The 24074-nt window shown below is 54.8% G+C and overlaps 1 protein-coding gene across 1 annotated transcript; it reads left to right on the top strand.

Moving 5' to 3' along the window:
- The first annotated feature begins 1225 nt into the window (after positions 1-1225).
- TBCB (tubulin folding cofactor B) lies at positions 1226-21541 on the top strand. The gene is made up of 6 exons (XM_075915558.1): positions 1226-1403; positions 10102-10245; positions 11568-11664; positions 12214-12405; positions 13530-13602; positions 16772-21541. The coding sequence occupies exons 1-6, from the start codon at positions 1278-1280 to the stop codon at positions 16887-16889; spliced, it is 750 nt and encodes a 249-aa protein (XP_075771673.1). The 5' UTR covers positions 1226-1277; the 3' UTR covers positions 16890-21541.
- The last annotated feature ends 2533 nt before the right edge of the window (positions 21542-24074 follow it).

The following is a 24074-nucleotide window of genomic DNA, read 5'->3' on the forward strand; positions in this document are numbered from 1 at the left end:
CTACACTCTTCCATCCTCTGGGCATTTAAATACCTGTGAGGCTCTGGGTCCAAATGACTCATCCTAGAGATCTGTCGAAGAGCTGGGAACAAAACCTGGAGTCTTAGGCGGGTTAAACTTAAATGTTTAACTATTGGACCTTCAGGAACAGCAGCTGCACGAACTACAGAAAAATTAGATTGCCACTAGCATAGGATGCTTCAAAGGTGCGGGAAGTAATGTGAAGCTATAACACAGAAGCTATGCAGCTCCCCAGATCCACACCTTCTGCCTCACAGCCACCCTCACTAATGCCTGTAGCATGGGTGGGAAGGTGCCTGGATGCGATCATGCCCACATGAAGCCCTACACCCACCCCCACATGCATCCAGGCACTCTCCCATCCTTGTGTAATGGTACCAGTGCATGTTGGTATGAATATACACCAGCCCTAGAGTGCAACATCCCATTCTGGAACAGGTAACTATGCATGAACCCATATCCCCCCCCCAGCCATGCACACAGCCCATTTACGCACCCCAGCCATGCACACAGCCCATCTACCCCCCCAGCCATGCATACAGCCCATATACCCCCCCCCAGCCATGCACACAGCCCATATACGCACCCCAGCCATGCACACAGCCCATCTACCCCCCCCAGCCATGCACACAGCCCATATACGCACCCCAGCCATGCACACAGCCCATCTACCCCCCCCAGCCATGCACACAGCCCATATACTGCCCCCCCAGCCATGCACACAGCCCGTATACCCACCCCAGCCATGCACACAACCCATATACCGCCCCCCCAGCCATGCACACAGCCCATCAACCCCCCCAGCCATGCACACAGCCCATATACCGCCCCCCCAGCCATGCACACAGCCCATCAACCCCCCCAGCCATGCATACAGCCCATATACCCCCCCAACCATGCACACAGCCCATATACCCACCCAGCTGCCCTCACTTCCCTGCGGCTTCACTCTTCCACCTGCTTCTGTATTGCACTCAGCCATTGGCTCAAGGCGCCTCACTCGCATGTAACATTGTCTCCTATTGGCTGAAATGAAGACCGGACCCCTTGTAACTTCACTTGGGGGCGGGAGAGGAGGGTCTCGCCGCGCCCTTGGATTGGTTGGATTCAGCGCCCTGGGCGGGCCGCGGAGAGGCCCGGGGGCGGTGCGATTGGCCGGCCTGGGCGGGGCGTGCGGGGATTGGCCGGGCGCGCCCGGGGGGCGGGCCGAATCTTCCAGAAGCGAGCGGGCTCCCGGCGACAGCGGCGGCGGCACCATGATCCTGTCGGGGGCGCCGGGCGGGGCCTCCCCGGCCATCGTGTCGGTGTCGGTCAGCAGCAGCCTCAACTCCTTCCGCGCGCAGAAGCGCTACGGCCGCGGCCTCACCATCGCCGAGTTCAAGGTACCCGCCCCCCCCGGGACCGCCCCCCCCCAGGAACCACCCCGACCCCCCCCCCGGGGACCGCCCCCCCCAGGAACCACCCCGACCCCCCCCCCCGGGGACCGCCCCCCCCGGGACCGCCCCGACCGCCCCCCCCGGGACCGCCCCCCCCGCAGGAACCCCCCCCGGGACCGCGCCGCCCCCCCCCGGGACCGCCCCCCCAGCAGGAACCCCCCCAGGACCACCCCCAGGGACCGCCCCGACCCCCCACCCCGGGACCGCCCCCCCAGGAACCGCACCGACCCCCCCTCCCGGGACAGCCCCCCCCCCGGACCGGACCCCCCCTCCGAAACCAGACTGACCCCCCCCGGGACAACCCCCCCCAGAACTGCACCGACCCCCCCCCCACGGACGGCCTCCCCCCCCCCGTGGGACTGACACCCCCACGCCTCCGGGACCGGGCACCGAACCAGACTGACACCCTCCTTGCCGCCACTGAACCAACCCTGGGACCGGGCACCAGGCTGGACTCCCCTTCCCCCCTGCACGACTGGGCAGTGAACTAGTACTGACTGGTACCTGACACCCCTCTTCTCAGACTGAACCCCCCCCCAGATCGGGCACTGAACTGGGACTGACCGGACCCCCCCAGCACTGAATGAGACCCCCCCCTTTCCCCAAGCGTCAGACCAGAGCTGGACTCCTCTCTTGAACAGGGCTCCCCCCACCCAAGGCAAAAAACAACTGACCGGCCCCCCCCCCCCCCCCCCCCGGCCTGGTGCCTGCCTACACCCGGGTACCAAGTCAGGATTGACCAGGACCGACTGCCCCCCCCCCCCCCCCCCCCCCAGTCCTCTTGGTCGGTGCCAGTTCTGTGCCGAGGTCCAGAACTAGACCCCCTTTCCCCTGGACACCAAACTGGGACCAACGGAACTTTCCCCAGCCTGACACCAAACCAGGGACTGACCCTCCAGGCACCAAACTGGGTCCAGGACTGACCCACTGAGTCAGGACTGACTGACGCTGGGATGACTTTCCCTCCGGACCAGCCCCTGCTCTGGACTGACTCACCGCTGGACGCTGAAGCTGGACTGGCACCGATAGGGCCTGCATGGCCTGATCCTCTCGCTTGCCGGATTAACCCCACCCCTGGGAATCCACTGACACGTTCTAGGGCCTGCCTTGCACTGGGACCCTTGCCCCTAATGTCTCCTGGGGCTTGACCAATCCTGGACCAACTCCCCATCCCCTCCCACCGCTTGGGATGGAGGCTGATGCCACCAATGCTAATCATGGCCTACCCCTGCCAGGACCAGACCAGTCCTTTTCTGGAGCCTGCCATCTCTCAATGCCTGAGCCTCCTACCCCCTAGGCTGATGTTGGACTGTGATAGATGCTCCCTGGGACTCACCAGGGCCTGATGCTGCTCTTCCCAGTGACCCCTGGAATGACCCTTTCCTCTAAGTCCCCTTTCTTCTGGGCCTTTCAGTGACCACTTTTAGCTCTTTTTGCCTGCGGACTCCTGTGAAGGATCCTCCTTCCACGTTTCCCCTGGTTGGCCGTTCCTCACGTCTTTGCACTGAACTCTGTGCGTGGCTCTCCTTTCCTGAGGTGCCCGCCCCATCTCTCCGTCCATGCGGCTCTGTCCTTACAGTGCTGAGGGCTTCTAGCGAAGCAGTGAGAGCTCTCCAGAGTGCAGACCAAAGGGATGACTCAGCATCTGCAGCCCATCCGTGTGCGGTTTGGTGGGGCATTCCTCTGGGGCAGGAATCCTTTTGTTCCACCTTGGGGGGGCTCAGCTGCTTTCTCCTTGCTGTGTTTTGACTTGTTTTAAGGATGAAATTTGAATACAAAGTCAGGGAAGTTTCGTAGAAATCGGCCACAGAAATGATTTAGTAGATCCCAGCTAGCCGAGTCCTTTGACAGCCCCAATTAGTCACTATCGTTCGACTGGTAAGATTAGACTTTTATCAGTAATCAGGGATTTCACCAGACCTCCCCTCCCCAAATCATTCCCTCCGTAATAATCCACGTTCATCAGGATGCCCAGTGAGAAAAATGCTGCTTGAGGAATTGTTAATTTGCTTTGAGACCATTTACTGGGTGTATTTTGACACAGGACATTGGCAAGTTGTGTGTTAAGGGTTATAAAGCCGTAACTTGTTGACTCTGAGTCTGCTGCAGTTAGTCGGTTCTCTCCATCAGTTCCTGCACTTGAGAAAGTTTCAATAAACACTTTTAAAAATGCCCCAGGAGCCTGGCGTGTTCCCCTTTCTTACCTTCCCTATTCAAGGGATGTGGGACTTAGCCTAGCACAGAGGTGAGGCCCATCTGCCTTGATGTCCTGTCTCTGGTAGTTCTCAGCACCAGGTTGTCCCAGGAGAGGTGTGAGAACCTTGCAGCAGGCAGATCCGACTCTAAATGACTCTCTGTTCCGGCCTAAGGAATCACTGTCCCTCCTAGGGGCGTGCAGCCTCACTTGTCACTCCCTCCTCCCAGAGGGACCCACGGGTGCTGCTTAGGCAAACAAAGCGCTTCTGATCTCAGCTGAGATTGTGGTGGGAGAAGGTGGGTCTGCAGTGCGGGGGGGGGGGGGGGAGAACCTCTTTTAGGTCAGGGGTTGTGGACCCACCGAAAAATCAGTCGGGGAAGCCAAACAACAAGCGAGAAGCCAAAAATCCTCCCTCCCTGACATGGCCCCCAACTGAGGAGAAAGACTCGGGGGCCAGATCAAGGCAAGCTGGGGGCCACATCCAGGCCCCGAGCCTGAGGCTCCCCACCCCTGGTGTAATGGGACCAAAACCAGCATCCTCCCAATGCTAGAGCACAGGTGTAATATACCTGCAGCAACATGCCTGGCTTGTATGGAGTGCTTTTGATCAGCTGTGCTTCACAAAGGAGGGCAGTGTTGATACCCCCTGTTGACAGATGGACAAACTGAGGCATGGGGGCGGGGCTACTGGTACTAAGGTAACTTAGTGGACTAGTGGCCAAGCCACCAACAGAACCTAGGCCTCTGAATCCCAGTCTACTGCTCTATCCACTAGGTAAGACTGCTTCTCCATGGATCTCATGGTGATAACCTAGCATTGAGGTGCCCAGGCTGGCTGTTGTGTTTGGAGTGTGATTTGTTCTAGCTGTACCTTTGTTTCCCTGCTCTGGGAGACATCTGCAGCCCTCTGGGCCTGTCTTCCTGCCTGTTCCCCCACCGATTCGGCTGCTTCTTTCTCTCACTAAGCTAGTCTGGTTTCTCCCTCTGCCCCACCCTCAGGCAGGCCAGCTGCAATTCGCCAGCCCGAATCCCCTCTGCTTTCCAGCCTGCCCTCCAGCCCCGTTTGGTCATTCCTCTGACCCCTGCGGGATTTGCAGTGACCCAGATCCTGTCTGAATAGAGCAGCTCTGGGGCGCATTGCAGGTCCCTGAGAAGGGCTCCATCAGCAGAAAAATCCAGCCGTGCCATGCAGCCAAAAGGTGGATTAAGTGTGGCTGAGCAGCTGGGTGCTTGTGCCCAGCTGGTTAACTGATGAGCCTGCGCTTCCTCCCCTGCAGCAGTTGGTCCTTTGCCAGCCGCTGGCTGCTGCCTGTTGCTTCCTATCAACGTTTATTTATCCTCTGGTCTTTAATGCATAATCTGACTCTGCAGGGGATGTGTCCAACTCCCCATGCTACTAGGCCTGTACTGAGCACTGGTTGGTTTTCCGCCTTCTATACCCTGTCGCACACGGAACTGAGACGTGATCCTCTGATCTCTCCAGGTCTGACTCTGCCTTCCTGGGCAGGTTGCTGCTTCCCCTCTGATTTTTCTCATTTGGAGTCCTCCGCAAATGTAATCATGGCTAAATTAATGCCAGAGCAGCAAAGCCCTGGCCCAGGAGCTAGCCAGCTTCTCCACTTGGAGGCTGCCTAGTGCCACGCTGCTGCAGCAAAGACTCGATCTAGAGTCCGTTGAACCCAGATCTCTTCTCCCTCTTGCATTGTGTAACGTTCCTTGGTCTTATTTCTTCTGTGAGCTCCTGTGACATGATACCCGCTGGTAGGGATATATTATCGACCACTGATCAAGACCGTGATAGTGACTATGAAATGCTAAGGGAGATTAGAGAGGTGATCCAAATAAAAAACTCAATAATAGTGGGGGGAGTTCAACTATCCCCATATTGACTAGGTACATGTCACCTCAGGACGGGATGCAGAGATAAAATTTCTTGATACCTAAAATCACTGCTTCTTGGAGCAGCTGGTTCTGGGAATCCACAAGGGGAAAGGCTATTCTTGATTTAGTCCTAAATGGAGTGCAGGATCTGGTTCAAGAGGACTATAACTGGGCCGCTTGGAAATAGTGACCATAGTGTAATAAAATTTAACTTCCCTGGGGTAGGAAAAACACCTCCGCAGCCCAACACTGTGGCATTTAATTTCAGAAAGGGGAACTACATAAAAATGAGGAGGTTAGTGAAATGGAAATTAAAAGGTACAGTAACAAAAGTGAAATCCCTGCAAACAGGACGGAAACTCTGCAAAGACACCATAATAGAGGCCCAACTTAAATGTATACCCCAAATTAAAAAAGACAGTAAGAGAACCAAAAAGTGCCACTGTGGCTTAGCAACCAAGTAAAAGAAGCAGTGAGAGATAAAAAGACATTTTTCAAAAAGTGGAAGTCAAATCCTAGTGAGGAAAATAGAAAGGACCATAAACTTTGTCAAATTAAGTGTAAAAATATAAGAAAAGCCAAAAAGGAGTTTGAAGAGCAGTTAGCCAAAAACTGAAAAAGTAATAGCAAAATATTTTAAGTACATCAGAAGCAGGAAGCTGGCTAAACAACCAGTGGGGCCCTGGATGATCGGGATGCTAAAGGAGCACTCAGTGCGGAGAAGCTAAATGAATTCTTTGCTTCAGTCTTCATGGCTGAGGATATTGGGGAGATTCCCAGACCTGAGCCATTCTTTTTAGGTGGCAAATCTGAGGAATTGTCCCGGATTGTGGTGGTGTTAGAGGAGGTTTTGGAACAAATTGATAAACGTAACAGTAACAAGTCACCAGGACCGGATGGCATTCACCCAAGAGTTCTGAAAGAACTCAAATGGGAAATTGCAGAACTATTAACTGGTTTCTAACCTATCCCTTAAATCCGCTTCTGTACCTAATGACTGGAAGATAGCTAACATGACACCAATATTTCAAAAGGGCTCTAGGGGTGATACTGGCACTTACAGACTGGTAAGTCTAACGTCTGTACCAGGCAAATTAGTTGAAACTATAGTAAAGAAAAAAATTGTCAGACACATGGATGAACATAATTTGTTGAGGGAAAGTCAGCATGGTTTCTGTAAAGGGAAATCATGCCTTACTAATTTGCTAGAGTTCTTTGAGGGGGTTAACAAGCATGTGGACAAGGGGGATTCAGTGGTCTAGTGCACTTACTTTTCCAGAAAGTAAAGGTACCTCACCAAAGGCTCTTAAGTAAAGTAAATTGTCATGGGATAAGAGGGAAGGTCCTCTCATGAACTGATAACTGGTTAAAGGACAGGAAACAAAGGGTAAGAATAAATGGTCAGTTTTCAGAGTGGAGAGAGGTAACTAGTAGGGTCTTGATCAATCCTATTTAACTTATTTATAAATGATTTAGAGAAAGGGGTAAACAACGAGGTGGCAAAATTTGCGCATGATACCAAACTGCTCAAGATACTTAAGAACAAAGCAGACCGTGAAGCGCTTCAAAAAGATCTCACCAAACTAAGTGATCGGGCAGTAAAATGGCAAATGAAATTGAATGTTGATAAATGTAAAGTCATGCACATTGGAAAATAATCCCAACTATATGTACACAATGATGGGGTCTTATTTAGCTCCAACTACTCCAGAGAGAGATCTTGGCATCATTGTGGATAGTTCTCTGCAAACACCCACTCAAGGAGCAGCAGCAGTCAAAAAAGCAAGAATGTTAAGAATCATTACAAAGGGATAGAGCAGCGTTTCCCACCCTATGGGCCTCAGCGTGGCTGCCAGGGTGTTCCAGGCTCCTGGAGTGCCCGTGTAGTGCTGGGTCCTCCACGCCCTTGGCTGGGCTGGGCGGAGGATGCAGCTGGATGTTCTGGGCTCCTGGCAGAGGTGTAGCTAGGGTTACCAGGTGAGTTTAGAAAAAATGCCAGACATGCTTGATCTCAGATGGAGGGGAGGAGGGGGCAGGTCGGGTGGAAGTGTGTGTGCGTGCGGGGAGAGGGAACCGGCCGCCAGAAAGCAGGGCTGGCTGGGGGACAACGGTAGGAAGAGGAGGAGGGGAGAACCGGCCGCCAGAAAGCAGGGCTGGCTGGGGGACAACGGTAGGAAGAGGAGGAGGGGAGAACCGGCCGCCAGAAAGCAGGGCTGGCTGGGGGACATCGGGAGGAAGAGGAGGAGGGGAGAACCGGCTGCCAGAAGCAGGGCTGGACTGGGGCAGTGGGGCTGGCCAGGGGAGATCGGGAGGAGCAGCGGGGGAGAACCGACCGACCGGGGTCGGGAGGAGCAGCGGGGGAGAACCGACCGACCGGGGTCGGGAGGAGCAGCGGGGGAGAACCGACCGACCGGGGTCGGGAGGAGCAGCGGGGGAGAACCGACCGACCGGGGTCGGGAGGAGCAGCGGGGGAGAACCGACCGACCGACCGGGGTCGGGAGGAGCAGCGGGGGAGAACCGACCGACCGACCGGGGTCGGGAGGAGCAGCGGGGGAGAACTGACCGACCGACCGGGGTCGGGAGGAGCAGCGGGGGAGAACCGACCGACCGGGGTCGGGAGGAGCAGCGGGGGAGAACCGACCGACCGACCGGGGTCGGGAGGAGCAGCGGGGGAGAACTGACCGACCGACCGGGGTCGGGAGGAGCAGCGGGGGAGAACCGACCGACCGGGGTCGGGAGGAGCAGCAGGTCTGGCCGGAGGAGATTGGGGGGCCAGCGAAAGCAGGGCTGGCCGGGGGGGCGTGACGTCGGCGGTAGCGGGGCTGGCCGGGGAGAACTGGCCACTGGAAGCAGGGCTGGCTGGGGGCACCGGGGCTGGACTGGAGAGATCGGGAGGGAAAGTGGGGGAAACCGGCCAGCCAGGAGGGGGTTGGGGGAAGTGGGTCTGGCTGGAGGGGGAGGGGGGAAGTAAAGCACAAGTGAGTCCTGCTCCAGGGATTCCATTTCCCCCCCCACCCCACACACGCACACACACTCCTTCTCGAGTAGTTGCGAACTGTCTGGCTGGTAGACACACTCACGCAGCCTGAGCATCTCTGCCAGCCAGGCAGTTCGCAACTACAAACTGATACACCTAATAATAATAAAACGTACCTAATGAGAGAATACCAGACACTTTTATATGTCCGGTAGTTTCTCAATTTGTTTCCCAGACAGAAGCCTCAAATACCAGACTGTCCGGTACGAAACCGGACACCTGGCAACCCTACCCCTCCTTGCACCCTCCCTCCTAGCCAGATACCCTACCCCCAGTCTGCTCCTGGTCCCGCCTCCCGGAGTGCCTGTGCGGCTCCGGGTCCCCCAAGCTTTGGCCCTGGCTGGGTGGAGGATGCAGCTGGGTGAAACAGTGAAAATGTAATTCATTTTTCATTCTTTTTTGAATATGCGTTTATATTTTTGGGCTGCAAAAAACAGCACTGAAAAAAAAAAACAAGTTTCAACTAAAGTAAAAAGTTTGGGAAATCCTGGTCTAGCCAGCTTTCTGTCCGTCTTACAGTCCATTTATCCAATCCATATTCCCTTAACTTGCAAGAATATTGCGGGTGATCATATCAAAAGCTTTGCTAAAGCTGGCACTGGGGGCTTTGGGAGGACCAGAAACAACTTATTTGAATATTCATCATTTGCTTAATGAATATGCAAATGAATATTACCAGTCCTCCAAAAGCTCATGAATGGATTTACTGGTCCCTGTGTCAAAAAGTTTGGAAACCCCTGGGATAGAGAATAAGACAGAGAATATCTGATTGCCTCTCTATAAAACCATGGTACACCCACATTTTGAATACTGAGTACAGATATGGTTGCCTCATCTCAAAAAAGATATTGGCATTGGAAAAGGTTCAGAAAAGGGCAACCAAAATGATTAGGGATCCCATGTGAAGAGAGATTAAAAAGACTGGGACTTTTCAGCGTAGAAAAGAGGAGACGAAGGGGGTGGGAGTATGAGAGAGGTCTATAAAATCATGACTAGTATGGAAAAAGCGAATGAGGAAAAGTTATTTGCTTATTCCCACAATATAAGAATTAGGGGTCACTAAATGTAATTAATAGGCAGCCGGTTTAAGATAAACAAAAGGAAGTTTTTCTTCACTCAGCACACAGTCAACCTGTGGAACTCCTTGCCAGTGGATGTGGTGAAAGCTAGGACTTTAACAGGGTTCAAAAAAGAGCTGGATAGATTCATGGAGGGTAGGTCCATCAATGGCTATTAGCCAGGGTGGGTTGGAATGGTGTTCCTAGCCTCTGTTTGTCTGGAAATTGGTGACAGGAGAGGGAACACGTGAGGATTACCTGTTGTTATCCCTCCCTCTGGGGCATCTGGTATTGACCACTGTCAGCAGACAGGATACTGGGCTGGATGGACTTTTGGTCTGACCTAGTACGGCCATTCTTACCCCGTTACCACCTGTGGGCGGCTTGGCCCGACTCTGGCTTGTCTGCAGCAATTGAGTTTAGCATGCCGAAGGGCTGCTCTCAGTAAGCGCTTGTCTCTCTTTTTCCCAGTGCAAACTAGAGCTGGTGGTGGGAAGCCCAGCATCATGTATGGACTTGGAGCTCTACGCACCGGACGACAAATTTATAATGAAACTGGACAGTGATGAGGCCTTATTGGGATCCTACCCCATCGATGACGGCTGTAGGATACACGTAGGTATCGGGGTTGCGCCCTTAGCAGAACAGAAATGCCTCCTCCTTCAGCCTTACAGAGCCTAGTAGGTAGCCACTGATGGCAGAAACCAGGGCAAATCCGTGGTGTAGAGAGGGAACCTGCGTCTAACAATGCTGAACTGCAGTGTGTTGTATCCCTGTCATGCTGAAGACCCCACAGGACTCGGCTTTTCCTCAAGTCAAGGCAAATCTTTTTAGTTTCCTCTTGAAAGAGCAGAGATTGTAGGTCTGGGAAGGGGCTTTCAGCCACCCAAGTGGGTTGTGGGTTAGTGAATCATGTGGGTGCTTTTGAAAAACCCAACCTGGGACTTTACCCCTCTTCCCCCCCCATGTAAGACATTGAAATGGTTCTGATTTGGCCTGTTTCTGGAGACCTTTTTTCAATTTAGCACCACTTGGATTCATATATCATGTCACATGTCACCCAAAACACCTTTGTATCAAACACTCTTCATAGAATCATAGGATCCTGGGGACCTTAGGAGTCATTGAGTCCAGCTCCCTGCCCGACGCAGGGCCAACCCAACTAAACCATCCCAGCCAGACTTTGTCAAGCTGGGGCTTAAAAACTTCTAAGGATGGAGGTAAAACCCCCTCCCTAGGGAACCCATCCCTTTGCTTCACTACCTCCTAGGGAAATAGTTTTTCCTAATATCCAACCTAGAACTTCCCCACTGTAACTTGAGACCATTGCTCCTTGTTCTGTCATCTGTCACTACTGAGAACAGCCTCTCTCTATCCTCGTTGGAACCTCCATTTAGGAAGTTGAAAACTGCTATCAAATAGCCCCTCTCTCTTCTCTTCTGCAGACTAAGCCCAAATCCCTCAGCCTCTCCTCATAGGCCACGTGCTCCAGCCCCCTCATCGTTTTGGTTGCCCTCGGCTGGACTCGCTCCAGTGGGACCTTTCTCAGAACTGGGTGCAATACTGTAGTTGTGGCCTCACCAGTGCAGTAATACTGGGAGTCTGTATCTACAGAGGCAGACTTGTGCTGTGGTGCTAAAACCAGGCACACTGACACTCCCACTTGGGCTCTGATGCTGGGGCAAGGGGTGGATTTCAGATCCCAGTGGGAATGTCCATGCAGCTATTTCTAGCACCGTAGTGTAGGTCTAGAACCAGGCTCTGACACACTGCTGTCGGGCTTTGTGCTGTATAGGAGGCATCGTAGGGCAGAGACATCTTGGCATGAGATGCCACTGCATCTTTGAAACCTTGGGTCTCAGGGCTCCGTTCTCCAGGGCTGGAGATGAACGAATTGGTGTGAAGAAAAGAGGACTCATTTCCATTCCGTTCCCTAGGTGATTGACCGGAGCGGAGCCCGGATGGGCGAGTATGAGGATGTCTCGCGGGTAGAGAAGTACGAAATGTCTGCCAGCGACTACGAGAAGCGGCCAGGTAAAAGCAACCCACTTTCATGGGATTAAAACGTTCATCCCCACTCTGAAACGTGACGCCTGATGGGTTTGGTCTCTGAGGGACCTTTTCCCATGTGTCAGCGGCAAAGCGCCTGAAAAGACCCCTGGGGTTGGCTTTTGTTGGGGATCGGTAGGGTGGAGGTCCACTGGGTGTCAGCGCTGCTCCAGGTACGACTCGGTCTCTACCTGTGGCATCGTTTCTTGCTAACGAGAGAAGGATGGTGACAGTAAGATGTGTTATGTTGCTAGCATGATCTGGGCCCCAAATGTAGCTGTTTGATATGGAAATCACTCCAGCCAAACATGGAGAAAGTGGCTTTTTCAGTGGGGATAGACACTGTTAGGTCACAGCCTAAATGCTGCTTTCTAAGGGGAGTACAAGAGCACTGGTGAAACGTGAAACTGACCAGGGTTGTTAACACTGGGGAGGGGACTCAGTCGTAGATTTGGGTCTCATAATAGGTGGGAAGAAATGTTGCCATCTCCTCCCACTTCCTGAAGCCAGCCGTGTTCCCCCTCTTGCTTCCAGACTCTGTGCGCTCGTTCCTGAAGCGGAGTAAGATGGGGAAGCACAACCAGGAGGAGATGGTGAAGAAAGAGGCGGAGCAGGAGCAGAAACTTGCGGAAGAAAAGGCTCAGGCGGAGGCCATTTCAGTGGGTGCTCGGTGTGAGGTTCGGGTCTTGGGCCAGCCCAGCAAACGGGGGACAGTCATGTATGTGGGTAAGTGCTGCTGGGGCCCTGGCTCTCCGTCCTGATCGGGGGGAGGGAGGGTGATTTCCCATCTCCCAGATTACCCCTCCCTGGGTCTTCAGGAGCCTGGTGAGTCCGTGAGATGTGAGGCGGTGACAAATAATGGTGACTCTGCTTGCCGCAGGGAATCAACAGTTTGTGCAAAGGCCTCGTCTGTTCTGCTGGAATCTCATGACCAGGTGACCAGCCCTTGCCCATCTCTAGCTGCTTTCGCGAGTTGGGCTGGGTAGGGACGTGGCTTAGGAGTGTCTCGACGCTGGCCGCAGCGGCACCAGGAAGTCAAGTCAGCAGCAATTCTGTCTCTGCCGGTGGCCTGAATGCAGCTGGGAGGCTGCTTGGTGTGGAGTGACCAGGATTCAGAAGGGAGCTCTTCCTTGGGGTCGGTCCCAAGCTGGGGTGCTTAGAGGAGACACAGCATTAGCTTGAGCTGTGAGACTGCCACCATCCTTGCCGTTTGTGACAATTCCGAATCTCATGGGCATTTAGGACTGGAAGGAACCTCCCCAGCTCATCAAGTGCAGTCCCTGCTTCCCCAAGCACCCCCTCGCATCATCCCAGTCCTCAGTTGCTCAGCTTCATCGCCAGACCGGATTGGTGGTTTGCTCCCCCTCTGTGCCACACCCTCCCTCCTTCCCCTAACCTCCAGCCTCAGTTGATTCCTGGTCAGTTTCTCCCCCACTTGTTTTGGGGCCAGTGTTGGCCTTTAGCTTCAATCACTCTTCTCTCCCCCGATCCTTCCTGGTGGTACAAAGTGTATTTTGTTATCCCTGGCTTGGGGGTCATCTCATCCAGCTTCCTCCTGCAGCTTAGCTGGATGAAAAACGGCTCACTTCCTGTCCCAAACTCCACCTCGAATAGTCACATACTGCAAAACAGCTGCTATTCTGCAGGGCAGAGCTGGGGAAGCACGTTCTGGACGGGAGACGCTTGGCTCTAACCAGTGCAAGTCTGTTCCCCTGAGTACCTTTCAGGAAATGTTTAGAAAGAGGCCTCTGCGCATGCCTAGCTGGAGGCTGCTGGCTGTGCCTTCCTGCGGCGTCGGCGTGAGAGGAGAGCTCTCGCCGGCGCTGACTCCGTCTTCGCTCTCTCTGCAGGGCTAGCGGAATTCAAACCCGGCTACTGGATTGGTATCAAGTATGACGAGCCCTTAGGGAAAAACGACGGCAGGTAAAACCCCTTCCTGTGCTTGCGTTCTGCCTTGGTGCAGATGAGTCCTCCTGCTGTGTTCCCAGTGGGAGCCTATGGTACCGCACACAACTCTGTCACTCGCGCTCTAGGGGCACCCGTTGCTAGGGCTTACACACCGCAGGTCTGCAGGTTCTCTTGCCAGTGAAAGAGCCTTACACACTAATAACCTAGGTAACCTCGACATATTAACACTCACCAAAGCCAGAATGGCCACGCCAAGCACCTAGTGCTCACCGTTCCCAAGAAGGCAGATGAATTTGTGTGATGATGTGTTGGGGTTTTCCCGTCTCCTGCACCCCCGTAATGGCACGACCCGACTCCACCAGCCAGTAGAATGGAGGTAGATTATTGCTTCTCCAGGATACAGCACAGATGTCATCTGGTTACAGGAACTGGGGCTAAGAGGCCTCAGTGCCCCCCCCTTGAGATGGGGGGTGGCTGGGCCCTACAATCCCAGCCCCCTCCCTAGCTCCTTCTCTCCTGCTTCCCAGACAGAAACTAACTCTCTTCCAGCCCTGCCCCCCAGCCCGGGGTGGCATTCCACCTTCCTTTGTTTCTCTCCCTGGGGGGTAGCTGGTCAGACAGGTTGAGAGACTCCTTTTGCATAATGACTCACCCCCTGCCCTGCTGGGCCATGCTGCAGCCAGCAAGTTACCCCCCCCACTACATCACAACTTGTCTTGAGGACCAGTCAGGGTCAGATCCATCTGGGGGGGGCTCCTGTTTTCACACGGTGTCATTGGCACAAGGTTGAGGTCAGGTAGCTCTAATCCTACAGCTGTGTCCTGGAATTGAGTCCCCAATGAACTTCCTTTTTGGGCCCCAGTTTCTAGAGTGAAACTTGAGTCCTACTAGACAATTATTTTACACAAATGTTACTAGCCAGTCTGAAGCATTGCGTATTGTACTTCTCTAACCAATCATACCCCCCCCCCACCTTACTTGATTTACACTGAGCAAAATTAATTATACAGCAGACTAATCGTTAACGAACCCGACAGACATTGGGAAATGGGGACCATTATGACAGACCAATAAAGAACTGAGGCTCTCACGACCCCAGCTGGTAATAAGTAGTTTCCTGCCTGACAGAAAGCGTTCCATCTAAATTGTCTTGACTCATTCTAAGCTGTTTCTTTATCTGGTGACAGCAGATTCTGTTAGGACAGCGTCTCCTTACCAGCCCAGTATGACGCTCTTTTCATGTCATTGAGATTGAATGTGAGGATTTGACTTCCTGCTTCTCAGCTAACAGCTGCTGCTCTTTGAGTCTGGCTACAGAGGAAGGCTTTAGGTCAGGGGCGGGGAACCTTTTTTGGGTCGGGGAGCCACTGACCCATAGAAAAATCAGTCGAGCTGCCTGCAAGTGAGAAGCAAAAATAGCCAAACAGCCCCTCACTGACGTGGCCCCCGACAGAGAAGGAAACCGACACTCCCCATGTTCCCCTCGCACCCCAGAGCTGCGGGGGTCAGGCTAGTAGATTGTGTGCTCCAAGTCTGTGGATCCAGGGAAACTCGGGGGCCACAGTCAGCCCTCTCATCCTTTATGTTTCCCACCCCTGCTGTAGGCCTTACAGTATGGCTACAGAAAAGGCCATATCCTTGCACTTAAACCTGCTCCAAGCCAGGCTCGCTGGATGGAAACGAGCACAGACAAGGAGCTAGGATGCCTCACCCCGGACTTGCCACATCACCTCACTCCATTTCTGTGACCGTGCCTTGGAGTGAAGGCCACCCTAAAAGCAGCGCGTCAGGCAGTGGTCTGATCTGTGTGGGCCAAACGCATCCCCAGGCGTTCACTGCCCTGGCTCATGTGGCACGGCTGGGAGAGGCCCTGCCCCTTATTTGAAGCCCTGCCCCTTTTTTGAGGCCCTGTTCCCACGGGGAGGTGGGGCAATGCACCATGCGTGTGTTCCCACCTCCCAGCCATGGGGAGAGGAAGGGAGCAGGCAGGTGTATGCTCGCTCCAGCCCGGGAGGAGGGTGCACCGTATGGCCTGGGCCAGCCCCGGAGCACTGTGGGAAGGAGGAGGGTATGCCGCGCCATGTGGCCCAGCACCCTCAGCCCCGGAGCACTGTGGGAAGGAGGAGGGTATGCCGTGCCATGTGGCCCAGCCTCAGCCCCGGAGCACTGTGGGAAGGAGGAGGGTATGCCGTGCCATGTGGCCCAGCACCCTCAGCCCCGGAGCACTGTGGGAAGGAGGAGGGTATGCCGTGCCATGTGGCCCAGCCTCAGCCCCGGAGCACTGTGGGAAGGAGGAGGGTATGCCGTGCCATGTGGCCCTGCCTCAGCCCTGGAGCACTGTGGGAAGGAGGAGGGTATGCCGTGCCATGTGGCCCAGCACCCTCAGCCCTGGAGCACTGTGGGAAGGAGGAGGGTATGCCGTGCCATGTGGCCCAGCACCCTCAGCCCTGGAGCACTGTGGGAAGGAGGAGGGTATGCCGTGCCATGTGGCCCAGCCTCAGCCCCGGAGCACTGTGGGAAGGAGGAGGGTATGCCGTGCCATGTGGCCCAGCACCCTCAGCCCCGGAGCACTGTGGGAAGGAGGAGGGTATGCCGTGCCATGTGGCCCAGCACCCTCAGCCCCGGAGCACTGTGGGAAGGAGGAGGGTATGCCGCGCCATGTGGCCCAGCCTCAGCCCCGGAGCACTGTGGGAAGGAGGAGGGTATGCCGTGCCATGTGGCCCAGCACCCTCAGCCCTGGAGCACTGTGGGAAGGAGGAGGGTATGCCGTGCCATGTGGCCCAGCCTCAGCCCTGGAGCACTGTGGGAAGGAGAGGGTGTTCCACACAGCGTGGCCTCTCCAGCCCCATGGAGGAAGGCGAGCAGAGGGCACAGGGCTTAGCCCAGCCTCTCCCGGAGCATGGGGAAGGCGAGCACCAGGGCAGCAACGCTCCTGCAGGCGCTCTGGGGGTGGGGAGTGGGCGGGGCCAGGCTGGCAGTTTGGGAAGGCAGAGCCTTCCCCTGCCTCCCATACCGGGCGCCCACAGGCATCTCCCTGGGGTGGCCCTCCCCTTCCCTCAAGGCTGTTACCCGGCCCCCGAGGGGGGCTGCAGTCGGAGCTCAGTGACCGGTGGGGCAGGCGCAGGGGAAGGGTGGGCTGGGCGGAGCCGCTGCCGCTCTCATTCCCGACTCTACCTCTTCCCAGCGTCAACGGGAAGCAGTACTTCCAGTGCCAGCCCAAGTACGGCGCCTTCGTGAAGCCCCAGTACATCACGGTAGGGGACTTCCCCGAGGAGAGCTATGGACTGGACGACGAAATGTGACGGGGAGACGGGAGTCCACGTGGCCATCGACGTGCCGCGGTGTCTGGGCTGCAGGGTGCAGACCCTGCCAGAGGGCCTCTAGGTGAGGGAGCGGATGTGACAAGCAGCTGTCTTTTAGTTCTTCTGATTGTATCTCTCTGTTCTGTGAAAGGTGCCACGTCCCTTTGTGTTTTCTCCCTCCCCTCCATACGCACCTGCTTCGTGCAGTGACACTAATAAAACTGCCTGGGAGGAACTGGCTGTGCAGCTTAGCCGTGCTCCTCTCGTGTGCCGAGATCCGGCCCAGGGCTTCGCGGAGCCTCCGAGTGGTGGTTGGAATGAGGGCGCCAGGAATCCGCGACGTAGAGGTGCGCCTATTTAAGCCCATGGGTGGATGTGGGCTGGGTGAAGGGGTTAAAAGGCAGGGTGCTGAGAAACAAAGCGGGGGGGGGGGGTGTGTGAGTAGCGTAACTGAGCGTGTGTTTAGCTTCCTCGCTCTCTAGCCAAGTGTCCTAAACCCCAGACCCCTCATGCAGCCTGCGACGTTTGGGTTAATTCACATGCCTTTGTCCTTCAGCTTTGCTTAGTTGAGGCTTGTCACCCTACTAACACGTCTGCTGTGTTTCCATTTGAACACCTCTGTACAATCCGATTCCCCCCTCCACTCCAAGCAGAGTCCTGGCCCTGTAAAGGGAGACGTGCCAGAGCCTCCCTGAAGTCCATTAAGGACCCAGCTATTGATTTTTTTTTTTTTTTTTTTTTTTAACATGGAAGGTGCCCAGATGCTAGGGTGATGGGCAGCATTATAAACCTGAATGGGTCTTAATTCTTAGGCCGACAGGAGCATAAACCCCTGGTACGAGCGCTAGGTAAGGATGCTGCGGTTTACACTGTTCACTGCTGGCTGACTGTTTCAAGCTGCAGTAAACCTCTTCTGGGCGGTGTCTTGGCCAGATGAGACAGCCCCGAATTCTTGGCCATTTCCTGTCACCCTGCGCTCCAGCGGCTGCAGTGACCAGAGCAGGCTACGGCGCCTTGTCAGGTTTTCAGCACTCCTCGCGTTGCCCTTATGCACTAAGTAATAGTCTGTGCGTAGCTCTCCCTTTCCTGGGGGCCTGATTGTAACTGCAGACAGGGGTCGTTAAGGGGACGGGCTACTCCCCAAAATAATAGTCTAGTGGCAGGTGACTAAGCCGCTCTCACTGCTGAAAGTGCTTCTGGATGCTTTGCAGCTGCACCCCACCGGCGTGTGGCTGGGCAGTGTAACCCTTCCCTGCCTCTTGTCTGGCGCCTGTCGTGTTCAGCGTCCAGCCGAGAGTTCCCCAGCCCCTCTGCGGAGCGCTCACGGCACAGCGAGGGACGCCTCCCTGCAGCTTGTATCCCTGCCCACCGCCAGGCTGATTCGGGGCTCTCCTGCAGCGCGGCCCCGTCCCCATGGCGCCGGCCTGTTGGAGCAGAGGCAGCGCTTCCAGGGAAGGGCGTGGCCGAGAGCTCGGCCGGCAGCCGCTTTCCCAAGTGCACCAGCTGCGTCACGAGGGGCGTGAGCCTGACGAGCAGGGTGAGTCCTCCAGCACGGAGCCGGCTGATGTGGCAATTTACGGTGCAGGCCTGATTGGGTGGGGGTCCAGGCAGGTCCTTTCTCCAGAGCAGATCGGAAAGGCAAGTCCCCCGAGAGCCGCATCGCACTTCCCCACAACTGCCTGGAGGACCCCGCTCCCTTGTTGGGAGTGGAGAGGGCTGAAGGCTGTTTCCTGTAGAAACTCCTCCCACCCCTGCAGGCCTTCTCCCCCCAGTTCCACTGAGCGCTCTGGGCATGGATCAGACCTGGGACAGCTGTTACTCCATCTCGGCATCTCCCCTCCACTGCCTCAGCTAAAAGCCAGTTCTTCCTGCTGCAGCCTTGGCTAACATACGAGTCAACCGCTATATTGTCCAGCCACCACTGGAGGGAGACCGGAAACAGCCCTATGGGACCAGACCAATGGTCATAGACTCAGAATCCTAGGGCTGGCAGAGACCTCAAGAGTCGAGTCCAGCCCCCTGCCCAAGGCAGGACCAATCCCAACCCGATCAACCCAGCCAGGGCTTTGTCCAGCCGGGACTTAGACACCTCTAGGGACGGTGGTTCCACCCCCTCCCTAGGGAACCCAGCCCAGCGCTTCCCCACCCTCCTAAGGAAACAGTTTGTCCTCATACCCAGCCTAGACCTCTCAGTGTCCAGGCCTAACCCAGCGTCCTGTCTTCTGGCAGTGGCCAGTGCCAGGTGCTTCAGAGGGAATGAACAGATCAGGGCAACTCTCCAGTGATCTCTGCCCTGTCCTCCATTCCCAGCTTCTGGCAGTCGGGCCAGGAGTATCCGGAGCGTGGGGGCCGTGTCCCCGATCATCCTGGCAAGCAGCCATGGAAGGACTCATGGAGTTACTTCTTTTTTTAACCCAGTTTTAGTCTTGCCCTTCGCGGCATCCCTGACACAGAGAAGAGTTTCCTTTGCCTTGCTCTAAGCAGAGCAGTCACATTAGTGGTTCCTGAGATGAAGGAAAAGCGGGGCATGCAAGTAGGTCTAGGGATTCAAGTCTCGCACCTTAATTTGGTCCAGCACTGGCTGTGGGGGGTGATCCATGGCCTCTGCCTTGTGTGACATGGTAACTAGCAAACGCCCAGTCTGCATAGGGTGTGATTGCTAGCTTTCCCCCTCCCCCAATTGCTCTGCCCTTGTGTCACTGTCCTGCGAGGTCTGGGCCTCCCTGTGAGTCGTGCGAACTCCAGAGTTACAAAGAACGGCTTGGGCAGTGCAGTCCGACGCGGCGCGGTCCAGATCAAATCCACACCGGCCTTGTACCTTTCGAAAAGCTAAAACCTTCTGGAAATGTAGAGGAGATTCAGTTGGGAGCCCTCGAACCGGCCCTCGGTGGCCACATTGTCATTGCATGGGCAGGCTGGGAGCTGCTCGCAGCAGTGGTTCTTGCAGCAGAGCAGCCCGGGGTCAGTTTCACAGTCGGGCAGCGTGGGGTGTATATGGAAAGCAAGTGAGGGCGAGAATGTGGCAGGCCGCCTGTTCGGAATCCGTTTCAGCTGTGTGTTTCACCGGACGAGGGTGGCTCTGCCTTGGGGGTCAATCCCCACTGGCTGAGATGTCCATTTTTAACAACTGTGCTGTAATGTGGGGCTCACCCTGTTCCTTCTCCGCGCTGGGCGTCTCTTCCCAAGCCCTCCCGCTCTGCACAGAGTGTAGTTAAACTGCACACCCAGCGGGGCTGCCAGCTGTGAGTGGGGGTTTTTAATGGGGGGCTTTGATTTTTCAGTGGCCCAAGCTGAGTCCTGTTACAGGGGTCTGATCTTTGGGAAGCGCAGAGCACCAGCTGTCTGAAAAATTAGGCTCTCACTTCAGACACCCCCAATTGCTTGTCATGCCTGACAAGTCTTAACATGAGGCGATGGTGGCTTCATGGAGCCAGTGACTTGCTGCTGGTAGCAACAAAAGGGAACTAAGGAAGGCTTGTTCTGTGCGTCCAGCTCGCAGCCAGTCAAAACCCGCTGCGAATGCCTGGTGCCCTTTGGAGTCCTTTGCAAACCGCAGTGGTGTTGTGCTCTGTCCCTGCTCCCACGCTAGTTGCTTGTGGAAGAGCACAGCCAGAACCTTGCTTTGCTCTGCTAATACTGCCACTGACGTAGACCCTAGCAGCCGAGGATGGGTTCAGCTGCCCTGCTGGCGGCTCCTGCATCGCTTGTAAAAACACTCCCCAAGGCTCCCGCATGTCTTGTGCGGCTGACACAGGAGTCACAAGCGGCTTCATGGGAGCTTTTGTGGGTCTGGGTTATTCCTGCACCATGAAACGTGTAACTTGGCCCGTTCTTTTCATGGGTCTCCTCATGCGACTTTGGATCCAGCTGGGAAAAGTTGTATCTGATTTGCTGCTGGAATTTGGTGAGTTGTATTGACCCTGAACAGGGAGAAATGCTTTCCCCCGCTGGATCGGTGACAGGATTATCTGAGCTTATGTAGACCATCGCCTGAAACCAGACTAACCCCTTGATTAAATCCCTTGTTAGTTTCCCCCGGAATGTTATGAAGTGACCCAGCAGAACTAAATGCGCAACCTGCTGGCATAACACTGTGATACCGACCTACAGCTGGGAGGGAACCGGAATCTGTCTGTTCACTATACACCCCACCTGGCCCTGTCTCCAATCAAAATCCAGGTTAGAGCTTTCACCGAGTGGGGGAAGGAGACTTGATTGGTCCTTGGCAAGTTACTCTACTGCTCTGATCTCGCAATTCCCTCTTTCTCTCCACTAATGTTGGGACATTCCTGCCTTCTGTCACTTTCCTGGATTAAACAGTTTCTTAGAAGTGCCCCAGGTCAGTTACACATGCCCCATGTTCGTGTTTGTTTGGCTGCTTGCTGGGATTTCTAGGACTGTAACTACTGTGCTGTGTAGGTGGGCGGGAAAATGCCTTTTACCACGGACCAATTGTTCTCACTGCTTGGGATCTTCCCAATGTGTAAATGTTTCTTTTGAAATGTGGTAACTTAGCTCCTTTGGTTTGAAACCCTAAACCACCATGGATTCTGTTGTCTGGGCTGGGCCTGTTTCCTCTGTGTGAACAACAATGTAGTGGTAGCTGATGTTATGCGCTCATAATGAACATATTAAAAAAATCCCAAACCAGAGTGGTCCGGCTTTTGTGCTTCTTTATCAAGGGCACTACTGGCCCTCTTGCCTCACTATTAAGTGTCTGATCGTGGGATCTACATTCTGCTGGCAACTGCACCTGTCTCCTCTCTCTCTGATCCACCAATGTGTCTCCCCCTTCTGCCAGGTTTTTCCCTCCGGCTGCACCATTCCCAGTCTATCCCCATCAAGTCAGACTGTACAGACACAGCAGTATTTGTGCTTTGCTTTCTCTCCAGACATTACAAACAGGCTGTGTCTAGACTGGCAAGTTTTTCTGCAAAATCATCTGCTTTCCCGGAAAAATTTGCCAGCTGTCTACACTGGCTGCTTGAATTTCCGCAAAAGCACTGACGATCTCATGTAAGATTGTCAGTGTTTTTGCGGAAATACTGTGCTGCTCCCGTTCGGGCAAAAGTCTTTTTCCAAAAAACTTTTGCACAAAAGGGCCAGTGTAGACAGCAGAGATTTGTTTTCTGCAAAAAAGCCCCGATCGCAAAAATGGCGATCGGGGCTTTTTTGAGGAAAAGCACGTCTAGATTGGCCATGGACGCTTTTCCGCAAAAAGTGCTTTTGCAGAAAAGCATCCTGCCAATCGAGACGCGCTTTTCCGAAAATGCTTTTAATGGAAAACTCTTCCGTTAAAAGCATTTCCGGAAAATCATGCCCGTGTAGACCTAGCCACAGTGTAATTGTCAGCAGTTACAGGTTACCACACAATCCTTCCTAAGCACGCAGATTCATCCTTAAGGCAAAAGCATACAAGGTAATAGGAGAACCTACATGCATGTGGAAAAGCTTACCCAGGACCTGTCCTGACTCCAGCCTCAGCCTGGGGTGGGTTTGGTCCTTCAAAACCCACAGTGGGTTTTTCCCATGGTTACTTCAGAACTTGGCTTCAGCACCTGAATTCAGGCTGGGCAGTTCAGCTGCTGGTTGATGCAGCTGGGCCCTGCTCCAGGGCCAGTGGATTGGCTGACAGCAGCCCCAGCTGCGAAAGGCTGGGTTTTTATATAATGGGAAATGGGGAGTTCGTTTCAGAACTCCACCCTGTCTGGCATGATTTAGCGTGGTCCTCTGGCCCCGGCCTCACCTCACATCCTCCCTGCAATGCAGCCCAGTCAGAGGTGATCTGCACTTAACACTGCATCACCAGGCCTGCAGGGGTGTACTCCTACTCAGCCAGCTGCCAGCTTCGCCTGTTGGCATAGTTGGTCCACCTCCCCCAGAGGCAGTCGCTATGGCAACGGGAGAAGCTCGCTGAGTCCCTGGCAGTGCTAAAAGTCCACTGTGCTGTTTCTGGAGTGTGCAGCCAGGAGGGATGCTCCTGGGCCAACGTATTAGATTTGTTGGAGGACGTTTACGTGGGGCTGCTGTGATGTAAATGAAGAATGGAGCAGGTTCTCCCTTAAGGTACCTGTCTGGCCCCTTTCACGGAGTAGTTGAGCACCATCTTTCATGTGCCTGGGAGGCGGTGCTGATAGCGTCCTTGTACAGATGGGGAAACTGAGGCACATGCCCGCAAACACCATACGGGGAGCATGGAGTGGGGCAGGGACTCTCACTCGTCCCAAGTTGGTGCTCTAGCCCAGGAACCATCCTGCTTTACCCAGCCTGCTGTGAGCAGGTACATTTCAAGAGAGCCCTCCGGCCCCAGGCATTTCTGAGCTCTGACTGCTTGTGGCTTGTTCTTTGTCTATACAGGTTGACTGGTCTCCCAGGTGCTACTGTAGTACACCGAATAGTACTAGAAATGTACAGCACCTGGCACAATGGGGTCTGGTTCCATGACTGAGGCTCCTTGGTGCTACGGTAGTACACCTCATAGTAAACAATGTGCAGCGCCTCGCACACCTGCTCCACAACCGGCGTTCCTAGGCGCTACCCCAAGATAGGCTCATGCTTGCTCCAACCCCAGGGCTGCCGCTGGCAATACTGAGGCGTAACAGACGAACCCTAGTCTCGTATGGACCGCTCCATCTAAACCAGCGAAAGCCTGATGCAAACCTACACAATTGGCTGCCTCGTTCGCCCTGAGATGGGGACACCGTGCAGACGCGACTCTTGCACCTACAGCAGGGCCTTGTCGTGGTGAGAACGCCAATGAGCACTTCGGTGGCGGTTACCTTCCTACCTCCCATTGACGTTCCATGGGAACTGAGCACCTCACTTTGTACCTTTCACCATCACGCCTCCCGTCCTTTGGCCAAGATCCATAAAGCTACATAAAACCCACCTGCAAGCAGCTTTATGGATCTAGGCCGAAGGACAGCGCTCATGTAACTCACACGCCTACTGAGTGGGTTGTACTGTCCCAGCCAGTGGCACGGAGACCACGTCCAGAGACAGTGACTCGGCTCTGCAACTTTAGCGGAGAGCCAGGTGGCTTGTACCTCATGCAATAGAGGAGGCTCCAGACTTACAACCCAGGTAACAGAACTTTTGCCTTCTCCTCCAGCAGCAGGCGCTCCTACACAGCTGGACTGAGTACAACACCTGCAAATAACCCAGTTAGTTAATGCAAGCATAAAG

The sequence above is a fragment of the Pelodiscus sinensis genome, unplaced genomic scaffold (assembly GCF_049634645.1).
Source record: "Pelodiscus sinensis isolate JC-2024 unplaced genomic scaffold, ASM4963464v1 ctg34, whole genome shotgun sequence".
Lineage (NCBI taxonomy): Eukaryota > Metazoa > Chordata > Testudines > Trionychidae > Pelodiscus > Pelodiscus sinensis.

What these genes read in the sequence shown, in the direction of transcription:
- TBCB (XM_075915558.1), top strand. Translation starts at nt 1,278, where the DNA reads ATGATCCTGTCGGGGGCGCCGGGCGGGGCCTCCCCGGCCATCGTGTCG. An exon ending in TCACCATCGCCGAGTTCAAG is followed by an intron (nt 1,404 to 10,101) that starts GTACCCGCCCCC and finishes TCTTTTTCCCAG; the next exon opens with TGCAAACTAGAGCTGGTGGT. An exon ending in ATGACGGCTGTAGGATACAC is followed by an intron (nt 10,246 to 11,567) that starts GTAGGTATCGGG and finishes TCCGTTCCCTAG; the next exon opens with GTGATTGACCGGAGCGGAGC.